At 44.0% G+C, this 20,911-nt stretch overlaps 1 protein-coding gene across 1 annotated transcript in view; it reads right to left on the minus strand.

Moving 5' to 3' along the window:
- LOC135057308 (polycystin-1-like) overlaps positions 1-20,911 on the minus strand; it is a 191,282-nt gene that overhangs the window by 148,892 nt on the left and 21,479 nt on the right. The window contains exons 7-8 of the mRNA XM_063963198.1: positions 19,696-19,843; positions 18,958-19,211 (exon numbers count right to left, since the gene is read on the minus strand). Of these exons, the coding sequence (XP_063819268.1) occupies positions 18,958-19,211; positions 19,696-19,843 (402 nt within the window). The remainder of the gene's footprint in view (positions 1-18,957; positions 19,212-19,695; positions 19,844-20,911) is intronic.

A 20,911-nucleotide genomic window follows, 5' to 3' on the forward strand; every position in this document is an offset into this window, starting at 1 on the left:
GATGTTAAGAAAGATGACAAAGAGATTAAAGAAAAAAATCTGAATTTACTCAACACAATATAAAAATGGGTGCATTGAGGCTTTCTATTCTTCTACATTAAATGATTTTAGAGATCTTTATACCAAATTAAAGGATAAAAAAGTAAAATGTGATAATTTACATCCTAATGAACCAAAGGCCCTTACCCACTTAAGGAGAGATGGGTCGATCGTCATTAAAGCGGCCGATAAAGGCGGTGGTACTGTTATTCAGAATAAGAGTGATTACCTGAGTGAGGCTTATCGACAGTTAACCAATGCTAAATTTTATACAGTCTTGTCTGGTAATCCAACCTCTGCTTATTTGTGTGAATTTAAATGCTTTTTGGAGCTAGCATTAGAAGAGGGGGCAATATCCAGGAAGGAATATTCATTTTTATTTAATCCTTATAATGTCATCCCCACGTATTATCACTTCTCTAAGATTCACAAATCCCTCCACTCACCTCCTGGTCATCCTTTTTTTCTGGTGTTGAGTCCCTTACCACTAATTTATCTGCCTTTGTTGATTATTTTCTTTAACAACATGTCGTGTCACTCAGATCTCATATTAAAGCTTCAACCAATTTTTTTAATCTTATCAAGAATGTTCAATGGAATCATAGATATTTACTAATGACCTGTGATGCAGAGTCATTGTACACCAATATTCCACACAAAGATGGTGGTTTGGTACTACAAAATTATTTAGATTCAGACTCTACTCTGTTTGACATGAGATGTCAATTTATTCTGGATGCGGTCCAATTTATTTTGACTCACAACTTTTTCACTTTTGATGGTGTTTTTTATTTACAGATTTTTGGTACCGCAATGGATAACAGGACCTTTATATGGGCCGCTTTGAAGAACAGTACATCTGGAGCGGTCCATTCGGGGCGAACCTGATACTCTATGGGTGGTACATAGATGATATGTTTTTTATTTGGGATGGGGCTTTTGATTCAGCCTCTCAATTTCTCTCTTATCTTAACACTAACACTTCTGGTTTGAAATTCACCAGCACTATTCACAATAAATGTATAAACTTCCTGGATATAGCCCTAAATATAGAAAATGGGAAGGTGGTGACATAAAAAAGAGGTCAACTGCAATGGCAACCTTAACTTTCGCAGTTGTCACTATAGACCTTGGTTAGACAACATAACGAAAAGCCAGTACTACAGAATCAGGAGGAATTGTTCTGATTTTGAACAGCTTGTTTTACAGGCAAAAGACTTAAAAGCCTTCTCAGAACAAGGTTATCCAGATAGCATTCTTAAATCTGCTCTTGCTTGAGGTTAGCTCCATAGATAGAGAAAATCTTCTTACTAAGACGATGAAAGTCACAGATCATCTGACTACTACAGAATTTGAATGTAGTCCTATCTTTGTATCTAAATTCAATTCTCATTCCAAAAGCATTACAAATATTATCAAGAAAAATGTTGCTATACTTAGGACAAATAAAGTTTTATCTACATGTTTAGAAGAGACACGCTAAGATTGTGTTTAAAAAGAAAAGAAATTTACAAAGTTTTTTGGCACCTAGCCATTTTAAATCGAATTTGAGTTCTATTTCAGGTAATCTTTCTTGGATGGATAAGTTGGCTACTACAAAGGGTTACTTCAAATGTGGCCGTACAAGCTACTTTACTTGCCACTTTACACTTAATAGAAGCACTCAATTCAGTTCTACAGACCTCGGTACTGTGACATTCCTAGCCACATCAATTGCAATTCCAACCTATACTATTAATCTGATTACATGTGATTGTGGTTCACAGTATGTGGGACGAACTACTCGCACATTGAATATCAGATTTTTAAAACATAGATGGAATGTCCTTAAGGGCCATTGCTTACACAGTTTGTTTAGACATGTACACTCTAAACATCAGGGGAATAATAGGATTTTAGTACCTACCGGTAAATCCTTTTCTCCTAGTCCGTAGAGGATGCTGGGGACTCCAAAAGGACCATGGGGTATAGACGGATCCGCAGGAGCTTTGGGCACACTATAAAGACTTAAACTGGGTGTGAACTGGCTCCTCCCTCTATGCCCCTCCCCCAGACCTCAGTTAGAAAACTGTGCCCAGGAGAGATGGACATTTCAAGGAAAGAATTTATAATTTAACAAAGTGAGTGTCATACCAGCTCACACCACGAACATACCGCCAGACATGGCCTTCAACAGAATACCAGCCCACGGTATGAAAAACCTACAGCCATTTGCTGAGAGAATATGTAACACAAGCTGTGTGTCAACCCAACCACTAATAAGAAACCACATGTCAAGGCATGAACAACGTCAGCGATAGCCTGACAGAGAAGAAACACCACAAAGTGCAACCAAAATCAATAACTGCAGACACAGTACGCACTGGGACGGGCGCCCAGCATCCTCTACGGACTAGGAGAAAAGGATTTACCGGTAGGTACTAAAATCCTATTTTCTCTTACGTCCTAGAGGATGCTGGGGACTCCAAAAGGACCATGGGGTCTATACCAAAGCTCCAGAACGGGCGGGAGAGTGCGGACGACTCTGCAGCACCGATTGAGCAAACATGGGGTCCCCATTATCCAGGGTATCAAACTTGTAGAGTTTAGCAAAGGTGCTCGAAACCCGACCAAGTAGCCGCTCGGCAAAGTTAACCCGCCGAAACACCTCGGGCATCCGCCCAAGAAGAGCCCATCGTCCTAGTAGAATGGGTCTCCCCCAACTCCGGTAACGGCAATCCAGCCGTAGAACTAGCACACCGAATCCTATCACAGATCCAGCGTGTAACAGACTGCAGTGACGCAGGCGCCCCAAGCACGCTGGGAGCATACCGTACAAACAGAGCCTCTGTTTCCCCAAACTGAGCCCAATTGGCGACATAAATCTTCAAAGCCCTGACAGCATCGAGAGACATTGAATCAGCCAATGCTGAAGTTACCACAGACATCAAACTAGGCAGGAGTTTGATAAACCCCCAACAACCCTTTTCGGCAGAACTACTATCCGAGTTCTCAATTCAATCCACTTGGAAGCTCAAACAGGGGCTCTTGTGAGACAAAGCCGCTACTTCCGACAACCGCCTTGTGGTCGCCCAAAAAAACCAAAAGCATGACCACTCTCCAAGAGAGAAATTTTAACACAACCTTTAATAAAGGTTCCAACTAGTGAGACACTACGTCAAGAGCCCACTGTGCCAATGGGGCATCAATGGAGGTTGGATGTGTAGTACTCCCTTCACGAAAGTCTGAACTTCCGGAAAGGTGGCCAATTCTTTTTTATTTTTTTTAAATTTACAAGGCCAAAACTGCCCTGAAACAGAGCCTAACTGTAGGCCTGCATCCACACCTGCTTGCAAAGAATGGAGAAGAACGTCTCAGCTGAAATTCTGCCGTATGAAGCTTCTTAGATATACACCAAGACACATATTTACGCCAAATACGGTGTTAAGGCTTCACCTAACTTCTTTTATAGCCTGTAAAAGTGCGGAAATGACCTCACTGGGAATACCCGATCGGACTAGGATATGGCGTTCAACCGCCACTCCGTCAAACGCAGGCGCGGTAAGTCCTGATACACGTCCGGATTTTGCTGTAACAGTTCCTCCCGTAGAGGAAAAGGCCAGGGATCTTCTATGAATAAATCTTGAAGCACTGGATACCAAGCCCTCCTTGGCTAGACCGGAACAATGAGGATCGCCGGAACCTCTGTTATCACCTTCAGCAGAGTGAAAGCGGAGGGGACACACAGACCGGCTAAAAACACCCAAGGTGTCACGAGGGCGTCCACTGCTATAGCTTGAGTGTCCATTGACCTGGAACCATATTCCTGAGGTCTCTCGCTGAGGCGAGACGCCAACATGCCCAATTGAGGCACTCCTCGAAGACTCGTCACTTCTGTAAAACTTCTCGATGGCGACAGTATTTCTCCCGGATGGAGACCGCGTCTGCAGAGGAAATCTATTTCTCCGTCGTTTACGTCTGGAACTAAGACTTTACCAGTCTTTTCACCCAGCGGAAAACTATTTCAGCTTCTGCCATCGCCGCTTTGCTTCTTGTTCCGCCCTAGCGGCTTACTTACGCCACTGCTGTCAAGTCGTCCGACAGAATTAACACGGGCAGATCACGAAGAATATGTTCATTGAAACAGCTCTTACTTCAAGAAAGCTTATTGTAGACAAACTTCGCAGCTTGACCTTTTCTTCTGGAAATACTTCCCATGCAAGGACTGCTACCCAGCCTCAGCGATCTGCATACATGGACACCAGGACCTAATCCTGGATCCCGAACCTTCATCCCTCTAGGAGGTGAGAACTGAGCAGACACCACAGAAGCGATATACTGGCCATTAGAATTATATTCCGGTGCATGTGCCGGTGAGACCCGGAATACATTTCCAACAGGTCCCGTGAAAACCACTCTGGCATTCGACCTGCTCACCGAAAAGGCCTCTGAGGCTGCACCAAACTTCTTCATCAACGGAACATATTGATGGAGTGGTACTGCAAATCTGATCCGACTCAGGATCCTCAGCCCTCTTTCCGCAGGAAACCACAGAACCTCAACCGTTCAGTATCTACCTTGATACCACCTCCGACATCTGTGACGATGGGAACAACAGCCCTTCCCTGTGTTGAAGAACAGTCAGAGAGAAACAACGAATTGCACCACTTGTTTCTTGACCTCGCCTCAAGCAGGTGAACATCTCAGTACAGAATAACAATGGCTCTTACTATTGCAAGAAAACCATCATACAACCATCACTCCAGTGAAATGTCAAAGACAATCCTGGCTATTCCTCCAGGTAATCTGAATGCGTAGAACAACGCATGTAAACTTTTTTTTTTTTTTTTCACCGGGACAGGAGGACAAGGCCCTGAACCTGATGCACCTCTGGTATGGCGTCGCGTACTATCTCCCCTTCTAGACGGGAAACGGCAATATCCATTTGAAAATCAGTGAGGGGAAACATCTGTAACACCAGAATGTCCCCCTCTGGATTCTATAAGTAACTCACCGGTCCTAGTCCATTCCTGGACTAACTGAAAGTAGTAACTGAGTCCTCACCGGAGCGGGGTCCCGCCCTATAGACTCTGCGACATGTGGTGTATGTGATAAAAAACAGAAACGACCTCCTCTTCTGCGAACCTAACAAGGCTGCAGACCTCTTACCTGTTCACCTTCCACAGGCTGTACAGAAAAGGAGAAAAAAAGAACTGTATCTAACCGATTAAAATGACTGCATCCCACAAAAGAATGCGTCACCAACCATTGTGAGGGAATCTAACTCCCGAAGTTAGACTTACCAGGAATATCCACCGAGATTGACTGAACTGAGGCATCCCTCCAAACAGCGGTACACCGTCCCAGGGAAAAACTCCAGTAACTCGGAGTCAGCCTCAGCAATCCCCCGGTCACACATCCTGCATTCAAACGACAGCCTGCCGCAATGTTATAGAGAAGAACCAACATAAGGAACCTCCCCTCTCTCTTCAGGGTAAATCTATCTGACGACTTGCCGAAACCAAAACTCTCTCATGTGCATGTAACGCAAATATATAGAAATATAATATCACTTAGCTTTCCTGTATACGATCCTTGAGACAGGGTCCCGTGTCAACCAGGAGTTAACTTTCACAGTATTCTATCCGTGGCAGGAAAAGAATAAACCTTCGGACTCCTTGAGAGGATGTGATACCAACTCGTCACGGCCGACCTAGAGCTTTGTCAACAGAGCGACCAGCACATGAGAAAGAATACTTTACTTCAGTCGACGTTAGAAATCATAATGTAATACACAAATACACACGTATCCCCTATACATATATATATATATATATATATATATAACATACATATAAGTGGATTGTCTCAAACCGTAGGGTCCTTAGTGACAGTATTGTGTACTGTATGTTAGGGATGAGCGGGTTCGGTTCCTCGGAATCCGAACCCGCCCGAACTTCATGTTTTTTTACACGGGTCCGAGCGACTCGGATCTTCCCGCCTTGCTCGGTTAACCCGAGCGCGCCCGAACGTCATCATCCCGCTGTCGGATTCTCGCGAGGCTCGGATTCTATATAAGGAGCCGCGCGTCGCCGCCATTTTCACACGTGCATTGAGATTCATAGGGAGAGGACGTGGCTGGCGTCCTCTCCGTTTATAGAGAAGAGAGTGAGACAGTAGAGAGAGACACAGTAGTAATTTTGGGGAGCATTAGGAGGAGTACTAGTTACTTGCTGAAGTGATAGATAGTGTGACTGTATATTATCTGACTTGTGGGGGAGACACTGACAGTGGGGAGCAGTTAGAGTCTGAGAGCAGGACTCAGGAGTACATATAACGTACAGTGCACACTTTTGCTGCCAGAGTGCCACACTGCCATTGTGACCACACTGACCACCAGTATAATATATATTGTGATTGTCTGCTTAGGAGTACTACTTGCAAGTTGCTGATAGTGTGACCAGTGACCTGACCACCAGTCACCACCAGTTTAATATATATATATATATATATATATATATAATTGTATATAATATATATATAATATTGTATACCACCTACCCGTGGTTTTTTTTCTTTCTTCTTTATACATACTACTATAGTAGCTTACTGTAGCAGTCTGCGGTGCTGCTGAGCTGACTGTGTCCAGCAGTTCCGTCATCAGTCATTACATAATAAATATATATACCTGTCCGGCTGCAGTACTAGTGATATTATATATATATATATATATTGATTTCATCTCATTATCATCCAGTCTATATTAGCAGCAGACACAGTACGGTAGTCCACGGCTGTAGCTACCTCTGTGTCGGCAGTCGCTCGTCCATCCATAATTGTATACCACCTACCCGTGGTTTTTTTTTTTTCTTTCTTCTTTATACATACTACTATAGTAGCTTACTGTAGCAGTCTGCGGTGCTGCTGAGCTGACAGTGTCCAGCAGGTCCGTCATCAGTCATTACATAATAAATATATATACCTGTCCGGCTGCAGTACTAGTGATATTATATATATATATATAGTGATTTCATCTCATTATCATCCAGTCTATATTAGCAGCAGACACAGTACGGTAGTCCATGGCTGTAGCTACCTCTGTGTCGGCAGTCGCTCGTCCATCCATAATTGTATACCACCTACACGTGGTTTTTTTTTTTCTTTCTTCTTTATACATACTACTATAGTAGCTTACTGTAGCAGTCTGCGGTGCTGCTGAGCTGACAGTGTCCAGCAGGTCCGTCATCAGTCATTACATAATAAATATATATACCTGTCCGGCTGCAGTACTAGTGATATTATATATATATATATATATATATTGATTTCATCTCATTATCATCCAGTCTATATTAGCAGCAGACACAGTACGGTAGTCCACGGCTGTAGCTACCTCTGTGTCGGCAGTCGCTCGTCCATCCATAATTGTATACCACCTACCCGTGGTTTTTTTTTTCTTTCTTCTTTATACATACTACTATAGTAGCTTACTGTAGCAGTCTGCGGTGCTGCTGAGCTGACAGTGTCCAGCAGGTCCGTCATCAGTCATTACATAATAAATATATCTACCTGTCCGGCTGCAGTACTAGTGTGATATAATATATATTGATTTCATCTAATTATCATCCAGTCTATATTAGCAGCAGACACAGTACGGTAGTCCACGGCTGTAGCTACCTCTGTGTCGGCAGTCGCTCGTCCATCCATAATTGTATACCACCTACCCGTGTTTTTTTTTTCTTTCTTCTTTATACATACTACTATAGTAGCTTACTGTAGCAGTCTGCGGTGCTGCTGAGCTGACAGTGTCCAGCAGGTCCGTCATCAGTCATTACATAATAAATATATATACCTGTCCGGCTGCAGTACTAGTGTGATATAATATATATTGATTTCATCTCATTATCATCCAGTCTATATTAGCAGCAGACACAGTACGGTAGTCCACGGCTGTAGCTACCTCTGTGTCGGCAGTCGCTCGTCCATCCATAATTGTATACCACCTACCCGTGGTTTTTTTTTTTTCTTTCTTCTTTATACATACTACTATAGTAGCTTACTGTAGCAGTCTGCGGTGCTGCTGAGCTGACTGTGTTCAGCAGGTCCGTCATCAGTCATTACATAATAAATATATCTACCTGTCCGGCTGCAGTACTAGTGTGATATAATATATATTGATTTCATCTCATTATCATCCAGTCTATATTAGCAGCAGACACAGTATGGTAGTCCACGGCTGTAGCTACCTCTGTGTCGGCAGTCGCTCGTCCATCCATAAGTATACTAGTATCCATCCATCTCCATTGTTTACCTGAGGTGCCTTTTAGTTGTGCCTATTAAAATATGGAGAACAAAAATGTTGAGGTTCCAAAATTAGGGAAAGATCAAGATCCACTTCCACCTCGTGCTGAAGCTGCTGCCACTAGTCATGGCCGAGACGATGAAATGCCAGCAACGTCGTCTGCCAAGGCCGATGCCCAATGTCATAGTACAGAGCATGTAAAATCCAAAACACCAAATATCAGTAAAAAAAGGACTCAAAAATCTAAAATAAAATTGTCGGAGGAGAAGCGTAAACTTGCCAATATGCCATTTACCACACGGAGTGGCAAGGAACGGCTGAGGCCCTGGCCTATGTTCATGGCTAGTGGTTCAGCTTCACATGAGGATGGAAGCACTCAGCCTCTCGCTAGAAAAATGAAAAGACTCAAGCTGGCAAAAGCACCGCAAAGAACTGTGCGTTCTTCGAAATCCCAAATCCACAAGGAGAGTCCAATTGTGTCGGTTGCGATGCCTGACCTTCCCAACACTGGACGTGAAGAGCATGCGCCTTCCACCATTTGCACGCCCCCTGCAAGTGCTGGAAGGAGCACCCGCAGTCCAGTTCCTGATAGTCAGATTGAAGATGTCAGTGTTGAAGTACACCAGGATGAGGAGGATATGGGTGTTGCTGGCGCTGGGGAGGAAATTGACAAGGAGGATTCTGATGGTGAGGTGGTTTGTTTAAGTCAGGCACCCGGGGAGACACCTGTTGTCCGTGGGAGGAATATGGCCGTTGACATGCCTGGTGAAAATACCAAAAAAATCAGCTCTTCGGTGTGGAAGTATTTCAACAGAAATGCGGACAACATTTGTCAAGCCGTGTGTTGCCTTTGTCAAGCTGTAATAAGTAGGGGTAAGGACGTTAACCACCTCGGAACATCCTCCCTTATACGTCACCTGCAGCGCATTCATAATAAGTCAGTGACAAGTTCAAAAACTTTGGGCGACAGCGGAAGCAGTCCACTGACCAGTAAATCCCTTCCTCTTGTAACCAAGCTCACGCAAACCACCCCACCAACTCCCTCAGTGTCAATTTCCTCCTTCCCCAGGAATGCCAATAGTCCTGCAGGCCATGTCACTGGCAATTCTGACGATTCCTCTCCTGCCTGGGATTCCTCCGATGCATCCTTGCGTGTAACGCCTACTGCTGCTGGCGCTGCTGTTGTTGCTGCTGGGAGTCGATGGTCATCCCAGAGGGGAAATCGTAAGACCACTTTTACTACTTCCACCAAGCAATTGACTGTCCAACAGTCCTTTGCGAGGAAGATGAAATATCACAGCAGTCATCCTGCTGCAAAGCGGAAAACTGAGGCCTTGGCATCCTGGGTGGTGAGAAACGTGGTTCCGGTATCCATCATTACTGCAGAGCCAACTAGAGACTTGTTGGAGGTACTGTGTCCCCGGTACCAAATACCATCTAGGTTCCATTTCTCTAGGCAGGCGATACCGAAAATGTACACAGACCTCAGAAAAAGAGTCACCAGTGTCCTAAAAAATGCAGCTGTACCCAATGTCCACTTAACCACGGACATGTGGACAAGTGGAGAAGGGCAGGGTCAGGACTATATGACTGTGACAGCCCACTGGGTAGATGTATGGACTCCCGCCGCAAGAACAGCAGCGGCGGCACCAGTAGCAGCATCTCGCAAACGCCAACTCTTTCCTAGGCAGGCTACGTTTTGTATCACCGGTTTCCAGAATACGCACACAGCTGAAAACCTCTTACGGCAACTGAGGAAGATCATCGCGGAATGGCTTACCCCAATTGGACTCTCCTGTGGATTTGTGGCATCGGACAACGCCAGCAATATTGTGTGTGCATTAAATCTGGGCAAATTCCAGCACGTCCCATGTTTTGCACATACCTTGAATTTGGTGGTGCAGAATTTTTTAAAAAACGACAGGGGCGTGCAAGAGATGCTGTCGGTGGCCAGAAGAATTGCGGGACACTTTCGGCGTACAGGCACCACGTACAGAAGACTGGAGCAACACCAAAAACGCCTGAACCTGCCCTGCCATCATCTGAAGCAAGAAGTGGTAACGAGGTGGAATTCAACCCTATATATGCTTCAGAGGTTGGAGGAGCAGCAAAAGGCCATTCAAGCCTATACAATTCAGCACGATATAGGAGGTGGAATGCACCTGTCTCAAGCGCAGTGGAGAATGATTTCAACGTTGTGCAAGGTTCTGCTGCCCTTTGAACTTGCCACACGTGAAGTCAGTTCAGACACTGCCAGCCTGAGTCAGGTCATTCCCCTCATCAGGCTTTTGCAGAAGAAGCTGGAGACATTGAAGGAGGAGCTAACACGGAGCGATTCCGCTAGGCATGTGGGACTTGTGGATGGAGCCCTTAATTCGCTTAACAAGGATTCACGGGTGGTCAATCTGTTGAAATCAGAGCACTACATTTTGGCCACCGTGCTCGATCCTAGATTTAAAACCTACCTTGGATCTCTCTTTCCGGCAGACACAAGTCTGCTGGGGTTCAAAGACCTGCTGGTGAGAAAATTGTCAAGTCAAGCGGAACGCGACCTGTCAACATCTCCTCCTTCACATTCTCCCGCAACTGGGGGTGCGAGGAAAAGGCTCAGAATTCCGAGCCCACCCGCTGGCGGTGATGCAGGGCAGTCTGGAGCGACTGCTGATGCTGACATCTGGTCCGGACTGAAGGACCTGTCAACGATTACGGACATGTCGTCTACTGTCACTGCATATGATTCTCTCCCCATTGAAAGAATGGTGGAGGATTATATGAGTGACCGCATCCAAGTAGGCACGTCACACAGTCCGTACTTATACTGGCAGGAAAAAGAGGCAATTTGGAGGCCCTTGCACAAACTGGCTTTATTCTACCTAAGTTGCCCTCCCACAAGTGTGTACTCCGAAAGAGTGTTTAGTGCCGCCGCTCACCTTGTCAGCAATCGGCGTACAAGGTTACTTCCAGAAAATGTGGAGAAGATGATGTTCATTAAAATGAATTATAATCAATTCCTCCGTGGAGACATTGACCAGCAGCAATTGCCTCCACAAAGTACACAGGGAGCTGAGATGGTGGATTCCAGTGGGGACGAATTGATAATCTGTGAGGAGGGGGATGTACACGGTGATATATCGGAGGATGATGATGAGGTGGACATCTTGCCTCTGTAGAGCCAGTTTGTGCAAGGAGAGATTAATTGCTTCTTTTTCGGTGGGGGTCCAAACCAACCCGTCATTTCAGTCACAGTCGTGTGGCAGACCCTGTCACTGAAATGATGGGTTGGTTAAAGTGTGCATGTCCTGTTTATACAACATAAGGGTGGGTGGGAGGGCCCAAGGACAATTCCATCTTGCACCTCTTTTTTCTTTAATTTTTCTTTGCGTCATGTGCTGTTTGGGGAGTGTTTTTTGGAAGGGCCATCCTGCGTGACACTGCAGTGCCACTCCTAGATGGGCCCGGTGTTTGTGTCGGCCACTAGGGTCGCTTATCTTACTCACACAGCTACCTCGGTGCAAATTTTAGGACTAAAAATAATATTGTGAGGTGTGAGGTATTCAGAATAGACTGAAAATGAGTGGAAATTATGGTTTTTGAGGTTAATAATACTTTGGGATCAAAATGACCCCCAAATTCTATGATTTAAGCTGTTTTTTAGGGTTTTTTGAAAAAAACACCCGAATCCAAAACACACCCGAATCCGACAAAAAAAATTCGGTGAGGTTTTGCCAAAACGCGGTCGAACCCAAAACACGGCCGCGGAACCGAACCCAAAACCAAAACACAAAACCCGAAAAATTTCAAGTGCACATCTCTACGTATGTGTATGACTGTGTGCTGACATGCCCCAGGTGTAGATCAGACCGGAAACCATATGGTCAACAGAAACCTCTCTGTACAGCGCTGCGGAATATGTGTGCGCTATATAAATAACTGGTAATAAATAAATAAATAATAAACCCTAGTATTTGTCGACAAACCGGGAGTAGTAACCAGTTAAATAACCATCTGGCGGCCCCGAGAGGTCCGAGTAGAAAATACCTAAATAACCTTTCTACAGCTCTCCCACCTACTACCATATCAGTGCTTGAGTTACATGCCCAAGGAACTGTATCAAACATATATATACAAATACATATATATATATATATACATACATACTGACTTAAGGCAGTTACAGCCTGTTAAGTTACTCTCAGTAAAAACAGTTGGTGCCGACAGGGATTGCCCGCATACAACTGTGTCACCCAAATAGTGTTCCCTTTAGCCAAGTAATCAACTACCGACCTGCTGACACTGCATAAACTGCTTCGAGGACCAATAGGCATCAATGAAGCCGACAGCGATCCCCCTTTAGTGACAGAATACGGAATCCTGTCGACATATGTCGATTAAAAAGGTATAGTGGCATTCTGACCAGGGAAACCCAGGGTACATGGCATACTCCCATTTAAGCCCCTAAGTGTTATAATCTAAACACTGTGCCCCCCTCACGATTGAACAACGGCGGGGACATGGAGGAAAATGGTGCTGAAAGAGTTGTGAGGGTGAAGCCCCGCCCCTTCTCGGCGCTTCAACCCGCTAAAATATGCCTTCTCTTTCCCAGCGGGAGACCTTATACAGTGTCTACACACTGTATATAAGGTCCACACCGTTAAAACAGTGTTTATCATGCAGCACAGGGCGCCCCCCCCCCCCCCCTTGCGCCCTGCACCCTCGTGAGCCTTCGGCGCGGGAGAAGTGGCACGTAGCGCTGCTTCATACTGGCGGGCGACGGGACACTGACTAATATATATAGTTTACACCTGAAACCAGTGTACAACATGCTGCCCAGGGCGCCCCCCCCCCCCTGCGCCCTGCATCCTCATGAGCCGTCGGCGCGGGAGTCACTGGTGCGTCTGATGCGCTATGCTGGCGGAGGTATGGGACACGGTGCTCAGGCACCGAGAAAACCTTTTAATGCCAGCCTTGTTTGAAAAAAATCAGTAACCTGCTGCCCAGGGCGCTCCCCCCCCCCCCCCCCCAGCACCCTGCACCCTGTGAGTGCGTTGGTGTGTGGGAGCATGGAGCGCAACACGACCGCTGCGCTGTACCGTTACTGAAGTCTTCTGCCGTCCTGAAGTCTTCTGTTCTTCTAATACTCACCCGGCTTCTGTCTTCTGTCTTCTGTGTGGGGGTTGACGGCGCGGCTCCGGGAACAAGCAGCTAGGCGCACCAAGTGATCGAACCCTCTGGAGCTAATGGTGTCCAGTAGCCGAGAAGCAGAGCCCTTGAACTAAGAAGAAGTAGGTCCTGCTTCTCCCCCCTCACTCCCACGCTGCAGGGAGCCTGTAGCCAGCAGGTCTTCCTGAAAACAAAAAACCTAACATAAAGTCTTTCAGAGAAACTCAGTAGAGCTCCCCTAGTGTGTGTACATTCACTCCTGGGCACAAAGTCTAACTGAGGTCTGGAGGAGGGGCATAGAGAGAGGAGCCAGTTCACACCCAGTTTAAGTCTTTATAGTGTGCCCAAGCTCCTGCGGATCCGTCTATACCCCATGGTCCTTTTGGAGTCACCAGCATCCTCTAGGACGTAAGAGAAATTAATGTTTTACATTTACAAGACATAGAAACCATCAGAGCGACAGTGAGAGGAGGTAATAGATTTAACCTTCTTTGCAAAAGAGAAGCCTTCTGGATCTATTCTTTAGGCACTCTATTTCCTTCGGGTCTGAATGAGTCTATTGAACTCAATAATATTTAATGGATAATATCACACATTTTCCTCTTGCTGCCGCGCTGAGTTATACCCTGTGGTGTATCTCTTTCTTATTATTCCCTTAGCATGTTGTGTTGGCGTAAAAATTCCTATCCATCCCTCATCATAATTTTTGCAAATATACTTGTTATATTATTTCTCTATTCCTGCCTCTGTAATTATTCTGTCTGTTTTTTCTTCTTCCTTTGTATGTGGTCATTATATTGATACTATTAAGTCTGAACCTTATTATTGTCCCAACACCTTTGATTACTTGAGTAGTTGTCCAATTCCCTACTATTTATTATTAGGGAATTGGATATAAACAGATTCTGTTCCATCTAGGGTGGATGGTGTATCTGTATTCATTTATACTCAAGTGGTGTAGTTTATAGCTTGGTTGTATGCAATATCATATTTAAAAAATTCAAAAGATCAATTATATATTCAATTAAAATAGGAAAATTAAATTGGTCTGCACTTGGATTTGAACCCCGGTCCTGCTGTATACTCGACTCAAGCACCAATGCACTGAGCCACAGCTCCAACTTAGCTATTATTCTGATTGTAAATTAATTGAAGTTGGTCTAATGCTGCCATTCATTTAACTGTCTGGATTTTTTTCTTTTTTCTTTTCTTTCTTTTTCTTTTTTTTGTTTTGCCCATTATATTGATATCAGTGATCATGAGACTTATCAGTGCCTAATATATTCTCTATTTACTTGGGAAATTGATCATCATTCTTTATTACTTACTATTTGGGAATCTGATCTAAATAGTTTTTCACCATTCATGGTGAATGGTATACTTATTTTTATACACTCATATGTGTTTTAGTTTGTAGTCCGCATTTGGATATATCTAATATTCAATACTATATTTAAATATATAAAAATAATAATTATATATCACAACAAAATAGAAAATGTATTAGTCTGTAGCTGGGTTTGAACCCAGGTCTTGCTATATACTTGACCCAGGAATTGGTGCACTGTGCCATAACGCTCATATATACATCAATAAGATTCTAGTAATACTTGAAGTTGGTCTAATGATACTACAGTATTCATTAAACATTCAAAGCTGCGGTGATGCCGTTTTTAAAGTAATAAATCATTGAACTATGTTTGTTTTCTGTATATTTTTGTTTAAAAGTTCTAATTGTTTATATAAAATGTATCTTTGTATTGTATTATTATCTATTTGTAATTTTTTGTCTACTTTTGAGCACTAAAGTCTATTCTAAAACTGCACACCTGCAACATATAATTGCTGCACTTTGTGTGGATTGGTTAGCTGACCAGTGAAATACTGGATCTGCTGGAGACTAATTCATCCATTCCTTCTGATGAAATCGCTTCACAGCTAGAGCGGAGAAACGCGTTAAGGGTCACCCCCTGTGGAGCTGAAGATTTTCATCTGTAGATTGCCATCTAAAACATACCAGCGCTATCCCTTTGGTCCTTTCACCTTCAAGTGCTCTACAGCTGTGCGCCGCATTACGGCTGTGATTTCTGTCCCAGCGACCAATGGATGCCAGCCACTTTGCCTTTACTTCCAAACGCTCCATGGCTCTGTGCCGCACCGCTGCTACGAAGCCCTGTCTTGGCGGCCAGACCCTGACAGCCGCTCTGCTGTGTGACTCGCCAGCCTTGAAACAAACCACTGCATTACTCCAGCTTTAAACATCCAGCTGCGGAGCACACTAACTCAGATGTGTTACCCTGATGCCTGCACTTTTGACAGCTGTTTACTATTGGAGCCATTTCACAGGGTTATTGTGCACTAACCTATGTTTCCATCTCAACTGTGTCAACTGCAGCCTGTGTTTCAATATCACCGCTGATCTGCAAATTGGGAGTTTCAGAAAGGGACCCCTACAGCGGTGAGCACTGAATTCATTACTTGAGGTGAACATTGTTACCATGTTTAAGTAGCCACAATGTTTCAATATCAACTTCTTCATATTCTGTGGCATTATATAACTTTATATTGGATATCAATCATTTGAACTCTGGCACTCCGGATGTTATACATTGCTACAATTCCACATATCAGTTGTGCTTCATTACTTCACAGGAGGTGTTTAGCAGTTACATTTTAATGTATATGTAATATTTTTATGTGAATTAAATTTTTTAAATGTATCCACTTTATATGCGCTCTCATTTGATCTACTACAATTTGAAAAGAGGTCCAGTCAATGGTATAGTTGCTAATTCACCGCTAGAGGAAAGCTTACTTCAGTAGGTAATGATCCCAGGTAAAGTCCTCATGCAATACGGTGTAGATGGTACATCATAGGTGTTAAAAGATGGATTCCTCACAATAAAGTCCCAAAGGATTCCAGAAAAGTTCCAGGGGGTAGTTCGGGCTCTGATATCTCCAAGTTCTGATAGGGGCAGTAGTCGCATTGACGCGCTTCACTGCATAAACCTGCAGCTTTATCAAAGGTGTGTCACCTTTCCTGTTAGTCTTTATACTTTAGTCTCATTTCTTACTTGTCTTCCTTTCTTGTCTCTATCATATAACGCACTTTCCTTTCTTATTGCTCACATAACATATGCATCCCTCTGGCAGGGATCCAAAAGGATCCCATAGGTAGGTCTCTCTTGGGCAATGCCATCTGAACATGGCATTGCCCACCACTTCCAACCCCCGGAATCTATCTTATTCTGGGATGGGTGCATGTGAGGTAAGTTATATAGTCAGAATCTCTCCGTGTGTACCCCCTTTACTCGCCTTTTCTCTCTCACATACCTTACTCCTCACCTCCTTTTCTTTACTCTCTCAGGTGCCTTACTCTTTTCTTTCACTCTACTCTCATTACCCACATTTTTTATTCTCCTTCATACCTTAGCTTCTTTATCTTACATGACTCATTTGCAATATTTTCGTCTCTTCTCTATCATACCTTTTTTTTCCTGCCTCTATTTAGTGTTGTGTCACATGGCAGCAGTGCCGTGTGCTGGAAGCATCAGGAAGTGCAGCACTGCCCAAAGCGTCCTAAGGACGCCCCAAGCGGCTGCACAGAGACTGCTGCTATAATAATGGCTGCAGGGTGCTGTTCTAGTTACCTTGCTAGCCAGAAGAAAGTGCTGTCCACAGAGTGGCACAACTCTCCCGCCCCTAGTTACAGCGCTGGATTCTACCCTTTAGCTGCCGTTGGCATCATTAGGTGGTGCCCTCCCTTAGACGACACCCTCCCTCGACTGGTTCCCCTTGTGTGTGTGTGTGAGTGCTAATTGGTATATACACCCCTGTTTGAGAGGGACATGTTGGGCTGCTGCACGAGTAGTGTGGTAGCTATATGAGCAGTCTTAGACACAAAACACTTCCACCATCTGCTTGACCATGCTGCACTCACGTCGGAACTTCTGTGGTGGCGCACCTCCAACTGGGGTCCAGTGGGCCTGTTGTTTGGTTTTGAGGGAAAAACTGTAGATCCAGAATTAATCAGCACTGATGATCTTCCAGACAGTGTTTGAGTGATCGCCATCAAACATTGTCAGTTTGTTGCGGCACCAAATCACCCGAGCCTCATTTTGCTCTTGAGTCCACTGATGGGGCATCCAGCATACAGAAACCTGTTTGTTTGTTTGTTTTTTGTGGCATATCAAGCGGATGCTTCCCAATGAGATGCCTATCTCCTTCTTTAACTGGGCCATGGTATCCCTGGCATCCACCTCAATTATGGCCCGCACAGCAGCAATGTTGCCTGCAATGATGGCAGATACAGGTTGGCCACAGCACTCCTCGTCTTACAGGGACTGCTTTCCTCGACAAAATTCTGCACAGCACTCAAACACAGTGGTTTGAGACGGTGCTTCCGCCCCAAAAGCATCTCACAGTCAGTCACAACTCTCCTGCTGTTGCAGACCACACTTGTACTTGTAGAAGATCATGGCTCTCCAGTGGCCTCTGTTGAGCTCCATAACAAGTGTGTGAAGGAAGTGAACATGCTGACTTCTTCAGTGTGCAGTGCTGCTTATATAGGGTTCTGTGCCATGACATGTCACAATAAATTTAGTCAGATTACAGTTCACAACCAGTCAGATTGTGTCTTATGTACCTATGCACTGCACATCCGCAAACTAATTGCACACCCCTAGTATATACAGGTTGAGTATCCCTTATCCAAAATGCTTGAGACCAGAAGTATTTTGGATATTGTATTTTTCCGTATTTTGGAATAATTGCATACCATAAAGAGATATCATGGTGATGGGACCTAAATCTAAGCATAGAATGCATTTATGTTACATATACACCTTACACACAGCCTGAAGGTCATTTTAGCCAATATTTTTTTATAACTTTGTGCATTAAACAAAGTGTGTCTACATTCACACAATTCATTTATGTTTCATATACACCTTATACATACAGCCTGAAGGTCATTTAATACATATTTTTAATAACTTTGTGTATTAAACAAAGTTTGTGTACATTGAGCCATCAAAAAACAAAGGTTTCACTATCTCACTCTCACTCGGAAAAGTCCGTATTTCGGAATATTCCGTATTTCGGAATATTTGGATATAGGATACTTAACCTGTAGTACTATGCTGCCCACATGTATATAACCATGTGTTAATCATACTACAATTTGCAGGAGCCTGGCGGCAGAGCAGGACAGGTTGCGACCGCAGGTGAGCATGGTGTGTTCTGCCCCCCAGTGTACCGGCCGCGTTGCCAACGTAACAGCCCTGTCTTCCTTTACTAAAAAGCTGACTTAGGGCTTTTCACCATTTCTCAGACCCTGCCTTTAAAAGCGTTTGTTATAAGGCATACTAATTACACAGCCAGCAATCATGAATGGGAATTAAAAGCATACTGTCAATTTGGCCCCATATTTCAGTTATAAAAGTGATGTAGCCAGTAACACAGTAATATATACTTACTTGAATGTTTCTCCTTTTGTTGCTAGGAGAGAAATGCAGCAGCATGTCAGCGACTGGTGAGTACAATGGTGGGCTACCTATGTATCGAGGAGGGTAAGGGTAGTCCTTGGAGGAGTAAGTACTACAGGGATGGTCAAGCCTGAGGCAGTTTTCAGTAAGTGGACACCACTGTTTCCCACTTGGACATCCCCCTGTTGTGTTACACAAGGGCTGTGGATAGCATGTAGCAAATGGAGACTTCATTAATTCACAACCTTCATGAATACAAATAAATAAGAGGGAAGTGTTACAGATTGCATTGCAGTTATTTAAAAAACTACTACAAAAAAAGCTATCAATTAAATTATTTGCACATAAAATTAAAAAGGTATGTATTTTGTGGTAGACATTAGGGCCAGGATGTAATGAAGTCCGAGTTCGGCGACCATGCTGGATGCCAGCCGAACTCAGATGTTTTTTTAAAATCATGTACAATGCATGGTTTAGCCTTGTACAAGATTGGCCCTTTAAAAAACTTTCGAGCTCGGCCGGCATCCCGCACACCCATCGAACTCGGACTTCACTACATCCCGGTCCAGCTTTCTTCATACTCCTTACTGGTAAGGTAATGAAACTCACTATGGGCACTATAGTGCCTAAAGTTGAAGATGAACTTCTGCCTTCAGCTAACTTTGTATTAAATTGTATGTGCAACTGCTACTAAATACATTGCTTTATATTTCTCTGCACATAACCTACCAGGTGGAAGCAAATGTAGCTCTGGGCTGCAAAATGGGCGCAGAATCTGAACTCGAGCCTGCAGCTCATACTGCAAAGGGTGAACTCCCAAATCCAAAGCAAGAAGAGACCCAGAATGGCTAAACCAAAGGCCAGGAAATATCATTATCTACAGTAAAGTGGAGACACAGGAGAACATTATTATTGTGTCACTAATCAGCATTTTTCATATAGTGCACAAGTTTTTAGAGCCATTGCACTAACATGTTTTTGTTTTGGGGTTTTTAACAGAAAAGTATTTTCTTTTTTAGATAAAGTTTTCTCTGATAAGATGTCACTTCCATCAATTATGTATAGTTAGATTTGTGTATATTTTATAACGTACATTACACTCTATTTTCTATAGATTGTGCTGTGAGTTACAAAATGATTTCCTACCACCAAGGAGTGACCTTTGGGGCTGATACTGAATGGCTGTATTTGTGGGGCAGCTGCCTGATTTAGGGCAGGATGTGCTACACATGATATCCGTGATGCGATACATCCCGCCATATATCGGGTATATACCAGCATTAATAACACCAATATGTACCTAGAAATATGATTAAAATCTTAAAGAACAGCTCTCACGATAAGAGATGCCCTTTGAGATAACAAGACATCTAGGTTTATGATCCGGTGGTCCTTCTGCACTTGTGCCGGATGACATGCGAGCTAAGAGGTAAACTGGGAGGGATTCAATTGGATCCTTCTCAGATGCAAGTGCGAAAAGAAGTCCATAGGCTTCCATTGGATAACATCTTCTATAGATGGCATTGCCCCCTGTGTCCAAGTCCAGAATGTATCACAATCCAGAGATTGATACATATGGAAATGTGGCCAAAACTCTGAAAACTACATTCTCAGAGTTTTGCCTGCATTTTTGTCCTTGGTACAACCCGGCCTGTATACCTTATGCTAAGGCGCATTAGGAAACACGTTAGTTTGTGTGTCTGCATGCGAGAAGCACACTGATTTTATGCCAACTGCTGCATCCAGCATAATTAGTATTGGCACTTGCACCAGCCCCATATTAGCTGCAAGAGATACGTCAGCAACAGGCTTCCCTTCCCTGTACGCCCCACTCAGAATCACATAGAGCTTTAGACACATGCCCATGACATGGTTCCGGTATAAATGGTCGACAATGTTAATGTTGACACTCATTAGGTCGACCACTATTGGTCAACATTGACAT

The sequence above is a fragment of the Pseudophryne corroboree genome, chromosome 3 (genome assembly GCF_028390025.1).
Source record: "Pseudophryne corroboree isolate aPseCor3 chromosome 3, aPseCor3.hap2, whole genome shotgun sequence".
Taxonomy (NCBI): domain Eukaryota; kingdom Metazoa; phylum Chordata; class Amphibia; order Anura; family Myobatrachidae; genus Pseudophryne; species Pseudophryne corroboree.